Source organism: Salmo salar, chromosome ssa07 (assembly GCF_905237065.1).
Source record: "Salmo salar chromosome ssa07, Ssal_v3.1, whole genome shotgun sequence".
Lineage (NCBI taxonomy): Eukaryota > Metazoa > Chordata > Actinopteri > Salmoniformes > Salmonidae > Salmo > Salmo salar.
In genome coordinates this window covers 12,221,463-12,238,204 of record NC_059448.1, presented here as the reverse complement: position 1 = coordinate 12,238,204, position 16,742 = coordinate 12,221,463, and the positions used below count along the sequence as shown (strand labels likewise).

General features: G+C 45.2%; 1 protein-coding gene and 1 long non-coding RNA gene across 4 annotated transcripts in view; one reads left to right on the top strand and one right to left on the bottom strand.

Annotated features, from left to right (window-relative positions):
- LOC106608572 (cGMP-specific 3',5'-cyclic phosphodiesterase) overlaps window positions 1-16,742 on the bottom strand; it is a 150,288-nt gene that overhangs the window by 37,316 nt on the left and 96,230 nt on the right. For all 3 annotated transcript variants that reach the window (XM_045721511.1, XM_045721510.1, XM_045721512.1), the window contains one exon: window positions 3,196-3,263. In XM_045721511.1, coding sequence (XP_045577467.1) covers window positions 3,196-3,263 — 68 coding nt within the window. The remainder of the gene's footprint in view (window positions 1-3,195; window positions 3,264-16,742) is intronic.
- Window positions 3,885-16,742, top strand: part of LOC106608574 (uncharacterized) — a 73,660-nt gene continuing 60,802 nt past the window's right edge. The window contains exon 1 of the long non-coding RNA XR_001329542.2: window positions 3,885-4,044. This is a non-coding gene — a long non-coding RNA (uncharacterized lncRNA). The remainder of the gene's footprint in view (window positions 4,045-16,742) is intronic.

The following is a 16,742-nucleotide window of genomic DNA, read 5'->3' as shown; positions in this document are numbered from 1 at the left end:
CTTTTTGTACAAATGGAACATTTCTGGGATCTTTTATTTCAGCTCATGAAACCCAGGGACCAACACTTTACATGCTGTATTTATATTTTGTTCAGTGTAGTTATATAAACTTTTACAGTTTATCTTGTAAAAATATATGTATGATAGTAACAACTCGGTTATCTATCTGATACAATGTGTCAAATACCTTTAACACTTGAAAATCATGCAGTTATACATTGAATAAAAGTGTAAGAAATTAATTATTTAGAAAATTTATTATTATTAAATAGCAAAGGTGCATTGGCCCATTGTGCCAATGTGGTCATGTTTGTTGAGTTGTTGGTGCCCTTTGAGAGTGAGTGAGTGAGTGAGTGAGTGAGTGAGTGGGTGAGTGAGTGAGTGGGTGGGTGGGTGAGTGAGTGAGTGAGTGAGTGAGTGAGTGAGTGAGTGAGTGAGTGAGTGAGTGAGTGAGTGAGTGAGTGAGTGAGTGAGTGAGTGAGTGAGTGAGTGAGTGAGTGAGTGAGTGAGTGAGTGAGTGAGTGAGTGAGTGAGTGAGTGAGTGAGTGAGTGAGTGAGGGTAGAGGAATAAGGACTGTCAGTGGATTTGAGTCAAAAACAGTCCGCTCCAATATGGTAGGCACACTGTTTTCGTTCATGTGTGTGTGACAGTGAGTGTGACAGTGAGTGTGTGTGTTGGTCATCATTAAAACTCTCACATCAGGGCTCTCCTTTATCTAGACTAGATATGATTAGATGGTAATAGAAACTGATAAGAGAGACTGAGCAGCTGGAGAATGTGATGGAATTGGCTTGAATGGTACTGGACAGGATAGTGTGTGTGTGCCTGTTTGCGTGCGTGCGTGCGTGCGTGTGTGTGTGTGTGTGAGCGAGAGAACGGGATCACATGTTAACACCAGGAGCTGGATTCCACCTCCACAAGAACATTCCGGAACAGAACAAAGAGTAAAGCAGAGAAGTTGTTCTGTTCTGTCCTCATCTAAAAAAGACTCCTTGGACATTCAGTCTTTGGGCTAACTATCACAGTGTGTTCTCATCAACGCTGAACCTGGCAAGCAATCTGTGTTAATATGGTGTGTGTGTGTGTGTGTGTGTGTGTGTGTGTGTGTGTGTGTGTGTGTGTGGGGGGGGTTAGGGTACGCGTACGTGCGCCTGCTCCTAAAACACCGCCCACCACTGAGTCAAAGCTAACATCCTGCTATTAGCTGTATCCCCTGGGCCCCCGCAGAAGGCTACAAATGACTGGCTCCCCAGGCAGGAGTAGTCCTACAGTATACACAGAACAATCTATTTGACCCATTAGAAGATGGAAACAGAGTACAAAGTGTTTGGGTCCGCCAAGCCAGAATGTAAAAGAACGAGACACAGTGGGGTGGGAGGCAACCACGTCTGTTTCATTTCACTTCTGTCCTCCTGGATGTCTCCGTTTCTTTGTCTCTAACTCTTGCCTGGGAGCAAGCTCTCTCTCTCTGTCTCTCCCCATTTCTCTACTGTCTGTAGAGAAGAACACACTCTCTCAGACAAGTAGGCAGACTGACACACACACACACACACACACTCACACACACACACACACACACACACACACACACACACACACACACACACACACACACACACACACACACACACACACACACACACACACACACACACACACACACACACACACACACACACACACACACACCCCCATCCCACTACCCACACTCCCACCCACATTCAATCCTAATGTCTGTGAGATGAGAGTGGGTGAGGTGGCGATAGATAAAGACTGAGGTGAACAGTAGATGCTCTGATGCCTGGCGGGCTCCGAGACGTATGAGAACAAATCCCCCCCCAGGATCAGGGCGATGGATTCACCTCTCCTCCAAATGTTTATGTCAGGCTTATTTATTTTCCCCTGTCAGAGGACGAGCAGTCAACCACTCTCCTTCTCCATCTCATCTCCTCCTCCATCTCGTTCCCCGTCTCATTCTCCCTCTCTGCCTGTCTTTCCTCCCCAGTTAAATACATCTGATAAGCTCACCCCACTTTAAGATGTTTTGGATGTTGGTAGGTGGTGATGTACTGTATGAGCAGCACACTGTCCATTAACAGCCTACTACAAGGCAGAAAAGACGGACAATTTATGATTCCATCTAGTCAGCAACAATCATTTATTAGTATTTATTTAACATTAATTTATTCTTGCTACCAAGAATGGTTTAGATAAATAGAAGACGAATCGTTGTTAACCTAAACTGAGTTCAATTGCATTGAATTCAGTTGAGTTCCAAGTCATTAGACCCTGATCTTGGACAGCTTGTGGAAAAAAAGGCATGAAGTTGAAGGAAGTCCCACTGATTGTTCTAATAGTCAACACTTGACTTGCCATCTCCTGACAGACCTCCCTATTACTTATTGAGACATGAAGCTTAGCTGCCCACGTGGGCATCCTACATAGCCTGTCAGGCAGCATAACAAGTCCGTAGGTCTCGGCTGGGCCCTTGGCCTGTGCTTGTTGGGCCCTTGGCCTGTGCTTGTTGGGCCCTTGGCCTGGCCATCTCTGAAAGCCTTCCAAAAGGGAAAGCAAAATTGCCAATACAGTGTGATAGATGGCTCCTAAACAGATTGTGATGGAGGAGCTGTCAAATGTGTCTTAAAAGGGGTTCGTAGAAGAAGTTTTTAGAGTTTTTATATCAGGGTCCTTTAAAAGGAAGAGGGCCGTACCTCTGGATCCGATGTTGTGGCTCTCGCCAAAGGGGGATGATGTAGGAATTTTCTTCAAACTAGAGTCAACTCTGTTAAAGTCAGAGAGGTCTTGACGACTAAACATCATATTTGGGGTCAGGAGCTTTTCCTGACCACATGATCTTTCACCTGGAAAAACTCCTGGCCCTACACAAAGATTATTGCTGGAGGACTCTCTCTTTCACTGCCCCTCCCCCACCCCACCTTCATAGGCCTACAAACACAATCCCTCAAATCTTACGATTACGCAGTCCATTTTTACTACCAAGTTTAAATCATAATCATGATTGTCAATAATGATTGTCAATTAGTAATTCTCAAATTGAAAGCCCTTCACATTGTATTGGGGTAGTACCTCATCCCATCCACCAACTATGTCTAGATACATGGCAGCCATATGTGTTATATTAGACAACCAGTTTCAAATGAGCCATGTTTAACAGTTAGAGGTTATCGCCTTACCTTTTGGGGGTGTCCATGGCCTCTCCCAGGTCCTCATATTCCATGTGAAACACGCTGGAGAAGGAGTTCTGGAACATACAACCACCACAACGGTTATTTACCTTATGGCAGCCATTAATGACTATGAAGGGAGATGAAGGGAGAGAGACATGCCAGCCCAGCAAAAATGAGGAAGAGGAGAGAGAGAGGCATGCCAGCCCAGCAAAAATGAGGAAGAGGAGAGAGAGAGACATGCCAGCCCAGCGGGTGATGTGGTTTAGCTAATGCTATTAGTCTCCAGTGACAGTACACACAAATTCAGCATAGCATAGACCACAAAGGGGGGATAGAGAGAGACAAAGAGAGAGAGAGAGAGAGAGAGAGCGAAGAGAGAGAGAGAGCGAAGTGAGAGAAGGAGAGATAGGGAGAGAGACAGAGGGAGAGAGAGAGGGAGCGAGAGAGAGAGAGCGAGGGAGAGAGAAAGTGAGGGAAAGAGCAGAAGAGAGAGGGAGAGATACAGAGGGAGAGGGAGAGGGAGAGAGAGAGAGAGGGAGAGAGAAAAGTGTGTGTGTGTGTGTGTTTGTGCAAGCCGCGAGAATACTAAGCATAATGATGATACCTGATGGTAGCAGCATGTCGTTTTTAATTATTAAACCCAAACCATAGCCCTAACTTTAACCACTCGGGGTGAATGACTAAACTGTTAACCTCTCCAATGTTTCTGTTTTGACCATGCAACCGCGCTGAAGTAATGTGGCAAAAATAGACATTTGTTGATAATACGTCGGAATTTCAAAGGGAAACTATGAGATCTTGTTGGTCTGTGTGTGTGTCTGCATCTGTGCTCATCAGGTTTGCATGGGCCCTCATGTAAGTAAAAAATGTTGACTTCAGAGTGTGTGTTTGTACATTATGACATGTGTGTGTTCATACAACGGGTGTGTCTATTCCTGAATGCTGAGTGGTTAAAACCGCATTCCAACCAGTGTCTATTCCACAAGTTAACACCGGCTAAATCTATGATGTTAAAATGCCTATTTACTCTGTTCCATCTGACTGCACAATCCACTGTCTCATCAGACCAGCCAGGCGATTTATAAACCTGATCTTCACTAACATTTAGTTTTCAACAGCAGAGATTTGTAGAAACCTTGCTGTCTGTCTCACCGGCATTTGCAACATTGTTTCAATATTGAAATGTGATCTCCAGCTGTCCCATAGTAATGAACATGTTGGGAGTCGGGACGAGACAGACAGGCAGGCAGCGTTTCTCAGCCAGTCGAAATCATGAATCAGCTGGCATCATTTTTATGGATATATATAAAGAAATGTCAATTGTAAAAAGGGCAGCTAGTTTAGTTTGCAGTCTTTCCAGCTTCAGTTTGAAGTGATGGTGTTAGCTGTGTTGTTGGCTAGATCCTCTGAACAACAATGTCCTGACGAGTGAGCACATTATCTATGCCAAGCGAAATCGTGCCACATTACCTCATTGTTATAGATGTATCCAAATAGTCACTAGAAAACAGCTTAAATAAATGCAAATGCAGCTACTTTGCTGTTATTCTGGCTGTACTTTTGGACGTGACTGTAAATTAGCCGTAGCTGGCCAGCCAGTATGGCAATGGAGCATTTAGAACGAACGACTGGGTTGTGTCCATAGATACAGAACAAAAAGACTTAACGACTGGGTCGCGTCTCTGGCAACCAAAACGATAGAACGAACGACCAGTCGGCTTGGGTAGCAACCCTAGATTTGTGTCGGGACTATATCTTGTGGAAGGCTGAAATAGTATGAATAAATTCATAAAAATAATGTTTTCAATAAAAATATATCAATCATTATTTGAATATGTTGGTAACCCGTTGTATAAAAAGTGATAATGCCCTCGAAACCGGTGTTTTTTGCATTGCATATATTTACCATATCATATGGCGACAGAAACATAAACCTTTTACCTTATCATAAGTAGACATATTTGCAAATTATTAAATCCTTCCAATAGAAAAAAACCCGATTTAGTTACGAATTAAACTTTAATAAAATGATTTGACTCTTCACATGGGATGATCCCCAATGATCCATCGCATCTCTCAAAAACGTTTTCAACATACATCTGTAAAATGACAGTCTAGAAACTAAAGCTTTGGTTGTCTTCCTCTCAGGCTTCCATGTCTTCTCCCTGGACCTCCTCAATGTCCACCTCTTGAACATCAGACTCTGAGGCCTCATCTTCACTGTCACTTTCCAACCTTGTTGAGGATGGCTCGTTGTCAGGCTCAAAAATACTCAAATTTGCCCAGATGGCCACCAATTTTTCAACCCTTGTATTGGTCAGCCTGTTGCGTGCTTTGGTGTGTGTGTTCCCAAAAAAGGACCAGTTGCACTCTGAGGCGGCTGATGTTGGCGGGATTTGGAGGATGATGGAGCCAACAGGGGAAAGAGCCTCAGATCCACAAAGTCCCTTCCACCAGGTGGCTGATGAGATATGTTGGCACAACTGCCATATTGCATCTCCATCCCAAAGCCCTTGCTTAGAAGTGTATTTTGCCAGACTGCCAAGAACCTTGCCCTCATCCAGGCCAAGGTGGCGAGACACGGTAGTGATGACACCATAGGCCTTGATCTCTGCACAAGACAGGATGCTCATGCCAGCATACTTGGGGTCCAACATGTACGCTGCGGCGTGTATGGGCTTCAGGCAGAAGTCTTCCCGCTTTTTGATGTATTTCAGAACTGCAGTTTCCTCTGCTTGGAGCAACAGTGAAGTGGGCAAAGCAGTACGGATTTCTTCTCTTACATCTGCAAGCAGAGTCTGAACATCAGACAGGATGACATTGTCTCCCTGAGTCCGTGCAATGGCTACTGCTATAGGTTTCAGGAGTTTCAGGCTGCTTACCACTCTCTCCCAAAATGCATCATCCAGGAGGATCCTCTTGATGGGGCTGTCCATATCGACAGATTGTGATATGGCCATTTCTTGGAGACACCTTCCCCTCCAGGAGACTGTCAAACATGATGACAACACCGCCACAATGGGTATTGCTGGGCAGCTTCCATGTGGTGCTCTTATTCTTCTCACTTTGCTTGGTGAGGTAGATTGCTGCTATAACTTGATGACCCTTCACATGAGCCTTATCCATTTCCTTGGCTCTCTTGTAGAGTGTATCCATTGTTTTCAGTGCCATGAGGTTCTTGAGAAGCAAATTCAATGCATGAGCAGCACAGCCAATTGGTGTGATGTGAGGGTAGGACTCCTCCACTTTAGACCAAGCAGCCTTCATGTTCGCAGCATTGTCTGTCACCAGTGCAAGTACCTTCTGTGGTCCAAGGTCATTGATGACTGCCTTCAGCTCATCTGCAATGTAGAGACCGGTGTGTCTGTTGTCCCTTGTGTCTGTGCTCTTGTAGAATACTGGTTGAGGGGTGGAGATGATGTAGTTAATTATTCCTTGCCCATGAACATTCGACCACCCATCAGAGATGATTGCTATACAGTTTCCTTTCTCTATTATTTGCTTGACCTTCACATGAACTCTGTTGAACTCTGCATCCAGCAAATGAGTAGATAAAGCATGTCCGGTTGGAGGGGTGTATGTGTAACCGATGTGAAATGGCTAGTTAGTTAGCGGTGGTGTGCGCTAATAGTGTTTCAATTGGGTGACGTCACTCGCTCTGCGACCTGAAGTAGTTGTTCCCCTTGCTCTGCAAGGGCCGCGGCTTTTGTGGCACTATGGGTAACGATGCTTCGTGGGTGACTGTTGTTGATGTGTGCAGAGGGTCCCTAGTTCAAGCCCAGGTTGGGGCGAGGAGAGGGACGGAAGCTATACTGTTACATTGATGCTGTTGACCCGGATCACTGGTTGCTGCAAAAAAGGAGGAGGTCAAAAGGGGGGTGAGTGTAACCGATGTCAAATGGCTAGCTAGTTAGCGGTGGTGTGCGCTAATAGTGTTTCAATTGGGTGACGTCACTCGCTCTGCGACCTGAAGTAGTTGTTCCCCTTGCTCTGGCGCGATGGGTAACGATGCTTCGTGGGTGTCAGTTGTTGATGTGTGCAGAGGGTCTGGTTCAAGCCCAGGTTGGGGCGAGGAGAGGGACGGAAGCTATACTGTTACATATGCTGGGTGAAGAACATTCAGAAATCTCTTCCAATACACATTGCCTGTGAGCATCAGAGGTGAACTAGTTGCATACACAGCTCGAGCAAGACATTCATCAGCATTTCTCTGACTGCGTTCCTCCATTGAGTCAAAAATACGTCTGATTCCAGGAGGACCATGAGCTATCGATAAGGTGTCCAATTCATCATTTTCACCTCGAATAGAAGTAGAGGGACTTTTGTCAGAGGTTGCTTGTTGTGAGCGCTGAGTGAACTTTATGCACTTGGCCAGATGATTCTGCATCTTTGTTGCATTCTTCACATATGATATGGCACAGTATTTGCACATGTACACAGCTTTTCCTTCTACATTAGCTGCAGTGAAATGTCTCCACACATCAGATAATGCCCGTGGCATTTTCCTGTAAAAATTTGAAAAAAAGTGTAAAAAAACAACAAACACAATTCCATGTACATAAAAATAGTTAAACAGATAGATTAAACAACCCCTTTATAAGATAAATGTTTTAAAATGAAACCTTTATGGAAACAGAAACACTCCTCAGTTAGCAGGCTCAAGCAAGCTAAAACCAACAGTGTAGTAAAAACTAACTAGCAGAAATTGTTAAGTTAGAACTGATTTAAATACACTTTGCTGTCGGCTACTATTTACTAGTTAACAAAAAATCATGTCATATAAAATATATTCACCCCATCCAGTACTGTAATCAAAACTTACCAGAAAGCATGTAGTCCTTGGCTCAGACAGTGTAGTAGTGTGGACTCAATAGCATCTCATTAGTGTGCAAGATCTTGAGAATCAGCTGTACATGTGATGGAAGAATGCACTGTGCATGCAGAGGGTTACAATTCCATTGAATTGGGGATAGTTTAACCAAAATATGCCACGAGACCTAGAATTGCCTTATGTGTATACCACAAAAAAGGTTCACTGTTATAATCTAACTTTTTTGATGAATTTAAGCAAAATTCCCAAAACTCCCGGGCTTAACTTCCCATGGAAAATTTCTTTAAAAAATCAGGAAATTTACCGAAAAGTTTTCCGGCCCTTTGCAACCCTATGAACCACTGAGACCTACTGGTAATAACTGAGGCACCACCATCCGTACAACCCTCTCTCTCCCCACTCCCAACGGAGAGAGGGAAGTTTATATATTTCAGGCCTGGCCAGAAGCTGAGTTTATTTCAGCAGTCCCTGACTCACGGTTACCCCCTTATAGGGACTTGTTTTCAACCTGCTCTCTCCCTCTCACAAAGTATCCTTTTTCCATTTTTAAGAGCCGAGAGGGTGAGGCAGGATGTTCTGATCCTGAGGAAGTCAACTACATGAGAGCGGGGGAAGTTGTGTTAAAAAATGTAAACAAATAAATAATCTACCTCACTTTTTATCACAGGGTGTCATACAACTCAATCTGAGTTAAATCTGAATGGGTCTCATGTTAAACATACAGAATATCTCTGTCAAGCTTTAGCCTGTCAGGGAAAGTTGACATTAAATCCCAAAGGGTTTACTGTTTAAAACTTTTGTAGGGGTATATACATCCACCTATGTCAGTGGTGTTTGGCTGGATTTTATAGCAGCAGCACAAGGGACTTTTAACGAGACATGCCATGCCTGTAATTGTTTAGTGTAATAAGTAATCTAGTTTGTTTATAAAGTCCATGTTAGCTAAACGAATCCCAGTCGCCTTGTCTGGCCTGGTTGGTTATATCACATCTGATACACCTCTCTGTTGGATTCAAGTCAGCGTCTGACCCAAAACAACAATGTGATGAGAGTTTTAACGGCAGGAGAGCATGCTGACTTCCCGTCGGCGAACCAAATGTCAGAGTCTATCAGATATCCCGTCGCCACTTTTACGGCTCAGTGGATAATGTGTACAACGTCCCTAGACAAGTCACAGAAAGGAACAGAAGCATCCCTGTTAATTCAGTTAACAAGATTTCATAGCTCTAACTTGACAAATGATTCGGAGGCTTGTTTAACGCTAGCTTTGTCATTTACTGGACTTAGCTTGTAGAGGGAGTTTACAAACAGAGGAACATCAAATCTAATTTTATTTGTCACATGCGCCCGAATACAACAGGTGTAGACCTTAAAGTGAAATGCTTACTTACAAGCCCTTAACCAACAATGCAGTTTTAAGAAAATACAAAAAAAAAGTAAGAGATAAAAATAACAAATAATTAATTTAAAGAGCAACAGTAAATAACAATAGCGGGGCTATATACAGGGGGTACCGGTACAGAGTCAATGTGCTGGGGCACCGGTGTCGAGGTAATTGAGGTAATATGTACATGTCGGTAGAGTTATATGGCTTAGTTGAGTTAGTGCAGACGTTTACATTGAGAGAAGCATATGGTCTTGTCATACAGATAGAGACAATGTATAGCGCCTCTCTCTATCTCCCACTCCCTCGCTCTCCCCTCCCTCAGTCAGCAAACACAGCACTAGCTTAAAGTAAGACTTGTAATTTATACTAAGAACGAATGAATGCAGTTTCCATGAATTTTTCTAAACTAATCTATAGATTCTTTTCACTGTAGAGACACTGTATACCTGCAAAACACCAGTCTCAACGTCAACAGTGAAAAGGCGACTCCGGGATGCTGGCCTTCTAGGCAGAGTTCCTCTGTCCAGTGTCTGTGTTCCTCTGTCCATCTTAATCTTTTCTTTTTATTGGCCAGTCTGAGATATGGCTTTTCTTTGCAACTCTGCCTAGAAAGCCAGCATCCCGGGGTCGCCTCTTCATTGTTGACGTTGAGACTGGTGTTTTGCGGGTACTATTTAATGAAGCTGCCAATTGAGGACTTGTGAGGCGTCTGTTTCTCAAACTAGACACTCTAATGTACTTGTCCTCTTGTTCAGCTGTGCACCGGGGCCTCCCACTCCTCTGTCTATTCCGGTTAGAGCCAGTTTGTCCTGTTCTGTGAAGGGAGAAGGACACAGCAGTGTACGAGAATAGACTGACGAGTTTCAGAAGAAAGGTCTTTGTTTCTGCCGATTTTGAGCCTGTAATCGAACCCACAAATGCTGATGCTCCAGATACTCAACTAGTCTAAAGGAAGGCCAGTTTTATTACTTCTTTAATCAGCACAAAAGTTTTCAACTTTGTATAACATAATTGCAAAAAGGGTATTCTAATGATTAACTATCCTTTTAAAATGATACACTTGGATTAGCTAACACAACGTGCCATTGGAACACAGGAGTGATGGTTGCTGATAATGGGCTTCTGTACGCCTACGTAGATATTCCATAAAAAAAATCAGCCGTTTCCAGCTACAATAGTCATTTACAAAATTAACAATGTCTACACTGTATTTCTGATCAATTTGATGTTATTTTAATGGACAGAAAATGTGCTTTTCTTTCAAAAACAAGGACATTTCTAAGCACAGTGACTTTTGAACGGTAGCAATATATATATATATATATATATATATATATATATATATATATATACTGACTTTGTGTTAGCTAGCCAACATTTAATTACTTCTGCGTTACGAACTAGACACGGACACGATTGATCCATTGGTAGCTTGTTGTTACCAAGTATTGGTGCTAACCATGTGTTATAGGATGCTAGCATGCTAGTTAGCTAGTTAGCTACGGCGTCATAGGACACGGTGCACTAGGTGGGTTTTCACGGAAGAATACTGTACCAAGTTATCTAGCGGAATAAACTAAGTTTGAGCCTATTCCTGGAAACATTGAACCACTGTAGTTTACATGAATTTTAATTTCTAATGGTAGCTAGAAAAGTTATATTTTAGCGTTTTAGTGTTTCAGTGAATTGTTAGTGAGGGAGGCCCTGTTCTCTCGCTTCCCCAGTTGTTTAGTTAATTTTTCATGCCAATCTCCTTTGCATTAGCGTAGCCTCTCCTGTAGCCTATCAACTATGTGTCGGTCTATCCCTGTTCTCTCCTCTCTGCACAGGCTATACAAACGCTTCACATCGCGTGGCCGCTGCCACTTTAACCTGGTGGTCCCAGCGCACGACCCACGTGGAGTTCCAGGTCTCCGGCAGCCTCTGGAACTGCCAGTCTTCGGCCAACAAGGCAGAGTTCATCTCAGCCTATGCTACCCTCAGGTCCCTCGACTTCTTGGCGCTGACGGAAACATGGATTACCACAGAAAACACTGCTACTCCTACTGCTCTCTCCTCGTCTGACCACGTCTTCTCGCACACCCCGAGAGCATCTGGTCAGCGGGGTGGTGGCACTGGAATCCTCATCTCTCCCAAGTGGACATTCTCTCTTTCTCCCCTGACCCATCTGTCTATCTCCTCCTTTGAATTCCATGCTGTCACAATCACTAGCCCATTCAAGCTTAACATCCTTACCATTTATCGCCCTCCATGTTCCCTTGGAGAGTTCATCAATGAGCTTGACGCCTTGATAAGTTCCTTTCCTGAGGATGGCTCACCCCTCACAGTTCTGGGTGACTTTAACCTCCCTACGTCTACCTTTGACTAATTTCTCTCTGCCTCCTTCTTTCCACTCCTCTCCTCTTTTGACCTCACCCTCTCACCGTCCCCCCCTACTCACAAGGCAGGCAATACGCTTGACCTCATCTTCACTAGATGCTGTTCTTCTACTAATCTCACTGCAACTCCCCTCCAAGTCTCCGATCACTACCTTGTATCCTTTTCCCTCTCGCTCTCCTCCAACACTACTCACTCTGCCCCTACTCAGATGGTATTGCGCCGTCGCAACCTTCGCTCTCTCTCTCCTGCTACTCTCTCCTCTTCCATCCTATCATCTCTTCCCTCTGCTCAAACCTTCTCCAACCTATCCCCTGATTCTGCCTCCTCAACCCTCCTCTCCTCCCTTTCTGCATCCTTTGACTCTCTATGTCCCTTATCCTCCCGACCGGCTCGGTCCTCCCCTCCTGCTCCGTGGCTTGACGACTCATTGCGAGCTCACAGAACAGGGCTCCGGGCAGCCGAGCGGAAATGGAGGAAAACTAGCCTCCCTGCAGACCTGGCATCTTTTCACTCCCTCCTCTCTACATTTTCCTCCTCTGTTTCTGTTGCTAAAGCCACTTTCTACCACTAACTTCCAAGCATCTGCCTCTAACCCTAGGAAGCTCTTTGCCACCTTCTCCTCCCTCCTGAATCCTCCTCCCCCTCCCCCCCTCTGCGGATTTGAAAAGAAGGTCGACGACATCCGATCCTCATTTGTTAAGTCAAACGACACCGCTGGTCCTGCTCACATTGCCCTACCCTATGCTTTGACCTCTTTCTCCCCTCTCTCTCCTGATGAAATCTTGCATCTTGTGACGGCCGGCCGCCCAACAACCTACCCACTTGACCCTATCCCCTCCTCTCTTCTACAGACCATTTCCGGAGACCTTCTCCCTTACCTCACCTCGCTCATCAACTCATCCTTGACCGCTGGCTACGTCCCTTCCGTCTTCAAGAGAGCGAGAGTTGCACCCCTTCTCAAAAAACCTACACTCGATCCCTCCGATGTCAACAACTACAGACCAGTATCCCTTCTTTCTTTTCTCTCCAAAACTCTTGAACATGCTGTCCTTGGCCAGCTCTCCTGCTATCTCTCTCAGAATGACCTTCTCGATCCAAATAAGTCAGGTTTCAAGGCTGGTCATTCAACTGAGACTGCTCTTCTCTGTGTCACGGAGGCTCTCCGCACTGCTAAAGCTAACTCTCTCTCCTCTGCTCTCATCCTTCTAGACCAGTGGTTCTTAACCTGGGTTCGATCGAACCCCAGGGAGTTCGGTGAGTCAGTCTCAGGGGTTCGGCGGAGGTCAAGACACACACCCGACTCATATGATTTGTGATGACACGCCCCGCTTGGCCATCATTGGCTGCAGGTGATCGCGCAACATCGCTTGGCCTATCTGTGCTGCAGGGAATTTGGCGCGCTCAGTAGTCGAATTGTGACTGTCGTGATGGTACGTCGTGTGATTTCTTTCTTAATATTTTAATCCCTTCATACTAACTATGTCGAGAAAAAAAAGAAAGTGGTCGGACGAATATGTACAATATGGATTCACATGTATAACGGAACGTGATGAGAGTCAGCGTCCTAACTGCATGATTTGCAATGCCAAGTTGAGCAATTCTAGTCTAGCACCGGCAAAACTAAGAGAACACTTCCTTAAGCTGCATGGAGATGGACAATACAAGAACACAACGCTCGCTGAATTCAAGGTGAAGAGAGCCAGATTCGATGAAAAGGCTACTCTGCCTGTTCTCGGCTTTGTACCCATCAACAAACCGATCCTCACAGCATCGTACGAAGTTGCTTACCTGATCGCAAAGCAGGGCAAACTACACACCATTGGTGAAACACTCATAAAACCAGCTGTGTTGAAGATGGCGAATATCATGCTGGGAAAAGCGGCTGAAGTTAAGTTATCCCAAATTCCTCTTTCAAATGACACCATTAGCGACAGAATAGAGGACATGAGCAAAGACATCTTGGCTCAAGTAGTTGCAGATCTGATTTCAAGCCCGGCAAAATTCAGCCTTCAACTCGACGAGACCACAGACGTTTCCAATCTAAGCCAGCTTGCTGTATTTGTGCGCTATGTGAAAGACGACGTGATAAAGGAAGATTTTTTATTTTGTAAGCCTCTTACGACAACAACTAAGGCAGCCGATGTGAAGAAACTTGTGGATGACTTCTTCAAAGACAACAATCTTTCGTGGGATATGGTTTCTGCAGTTTGTTCGGACGGAGCACCAGTCATGCTGGGAAGAAAGTCTGGTTTTGGTGCGCTAGTGAAAGCCGATGCACCACACATCATTGTTACGCATTGTATTCTGCACAGGCATGCGTTGGCAACAAAAACCTTGCCTCCAAAACTGGCAGAAGTATTAAAAATTGTAGTGGAATGCGTGAACTATGTGCGAAATAGTGCTCTGAGGCACCGCATCTTCAGTGAGCTGTGTAAAGAAATGGGCTCTGAATTCGAGGTACTTCTGTACCATTCTAACGTTCGGTGGTTATCCCGGGGACAGGTGCTGAATCGTGTTTTTGCCGTGCGTGTGGAATTAGCCCTGTTTTTGCAAGAGCACCAACATCATCATGCAGATTGCTTAAAAAATTCTGAGTTCATTCTCATTTTAGCGTACATGGCTGATATCTTCGCAGCTCTCAATCATCTCAATCAACAGATGCAGGGCGATGGAGACAACATCATCGAAGCGGAAGAAAACCTGAAGGCTTTTCAAAAAAAGCTACCGTTATGGAAACGACGAACAGAGAACGATAACTTCGCAAACTTTCCCCTGCTGGACGACTGTGTAAGTAAGATCGAAGATGTATCTGGAATCGGAGACATTTCTGTACCCGCGGAACTGAAGCAAGCAATTGCCACGCACTTAGATGAGCTTGCAAAGTCTCTCGACGGATACATCCCTACAAGAGAGTCATATCCAGCATGGGTGAGACAGCCGTTCACGTTTAGTGTTGAGACAACAGATGTCAATGATGAATACCTCGATGAAATCATTGAAATTCAGCAGAGCCAGGTTCAACAGCAACTCTTCAGAACAACAACGCTCTCAACGTTTTGGTGTCAACAAATGGTAACGTACCCTGTTATTGCTAAGAAAGCTCTGGAGATTTTCATACCGTTTGTTACAACATATCTTTGCGAGCAATCCTTTTCGAGGATGCTGGACATAAAAACGAAGGAACAGACTTTGTTGCGAAAATGACATGAGAGTGGCACTTGCCAAGGTGAAGCCGCGCATTTCTGAACTGGTCTCTGAAAGGCAACAGCAGAAGTCACACTGATTTGCAGTAAATATTCATTATTATGTTTTTGTTTTTGTGTGAAAATCATGTTTTAATGGTTTTGTTCTTTGAACACCGATGTTGATGCATGGTTCATTTTGTGCACCAGTAAAATATATACCTATGTTTTGAATTTTATTTTTCCAATTAAGAAGGGTTCGGTGAATGCGCATATGAAACTGGTGGGGGTCAGTACCTCCAACAAGGTTAAGAACAACTGTTCTAGACCTATCTGCTGCCTTTGATACTGTGAACCATCAGATCCTCCTCTCCACCCTCTCCGAGTTGGGTATCTCCAGCGCGGCTCACTCTTGGATTGCGTCCTACCTGACAGGTCGCTCCTACCAGGTGGCGTGGCGAGAATCCGTCTCCGCACCACGTGCTCTCACCACTGGTGTCCCCCAGGGCTCAGTTCTAGGCCCTCTCCTATTTTCGCTATACACCAAGTCACTTGGCTCTGTCATATCCTCATATCCCCTGGTCTCTCCTATCATTGCTACGCAGACGACACACAATTAATCTTCTCCTTTCCCCCTTCTGATAACCAGGTGGCGAATCGCATCTCTGCATGTCTGGCAGACATATCAGTGTGGATGACGGATCACCACCTCAAGCTGAACCTCGGCAAGACGGAGCTGCTCTTCCTCCCGGGGAAGGACTGCCCTTTCCATGATCTCGCCATCACGGTGGAAAACTCCATTGTGTCCTCCTCCCAGAGTGCTAAGAGCCTCGGCGTGACCCTGGACAACACCCTGTCGTTCTCCGCTAACATCAAGGCGGTGACCCGATCCTGTAGGTTCATGCTATACAACATTCGCAGAGTACGACCCTGCCTTACACAGGAAGCGGCGCAGGTCCTAATCCAGGCACTTGTCATCTCCCGTCTGGATTACTGCAACTCCCCTGTTGGCGGGGCTCCCTGCCTGTGCCATTAAACCCCTACAACTCATCCAGAACGCCGCAGCCCGTCTGGTGTTCAACCTTCCCAAGTTCTCTCACGTCACCCCGCTCCTCCGCACACTCCACTGGCTTCCAGTTGAAGCTCGCATCTGCTACAAGACCATGGTGCTTGCCTACGGAGCTGTGAGGGGAACGGCACCTCCGTACCTTCAGGCTCTGATCAGGCCCTACACCCAAACAAGGGCACTGCGTTCATCCACCTCTGGCCTGCTGGCCCCCCTACCTCTGCGGAAGCACAGTTCCCGCTCAGCCCAGTCAAAACTGTTCGCTGCTCTGGCACCCCAATGGTGGAACAAGCTCCCTCACGACGCCAGGACAGCGGAGTCAATCACCACCTTCCGTAGACACCTGAAACCCCACCTCTTTAAGGAATACCTGGGATAGGATATAGTAATCCTTCTAACCCCCCCAAAAAATTTTTTTAAATATAGATGTACTATTGTAAAGTGGTTGTTCCACTGGATATCATAAGGTGAATGCACCAATTTGTAAGTCACTCTGGATAAGAGCGTCTGCTAAATGACGTAAATGTAAAATGTAAATAAATAAAAAAATATATATAAAAATACATAGAGAGGGAGAGAGAGAGAGAGAGAGAGAGAAAGCGAGAGAAAGCGAGAGAAAGACAGCGAGCGAGAGAGAGAAAGAGAGCTAGAGAGAGAGAGAAGAACCAGCTAGCCTGGCAACGAGAAACACACACACACACACACACA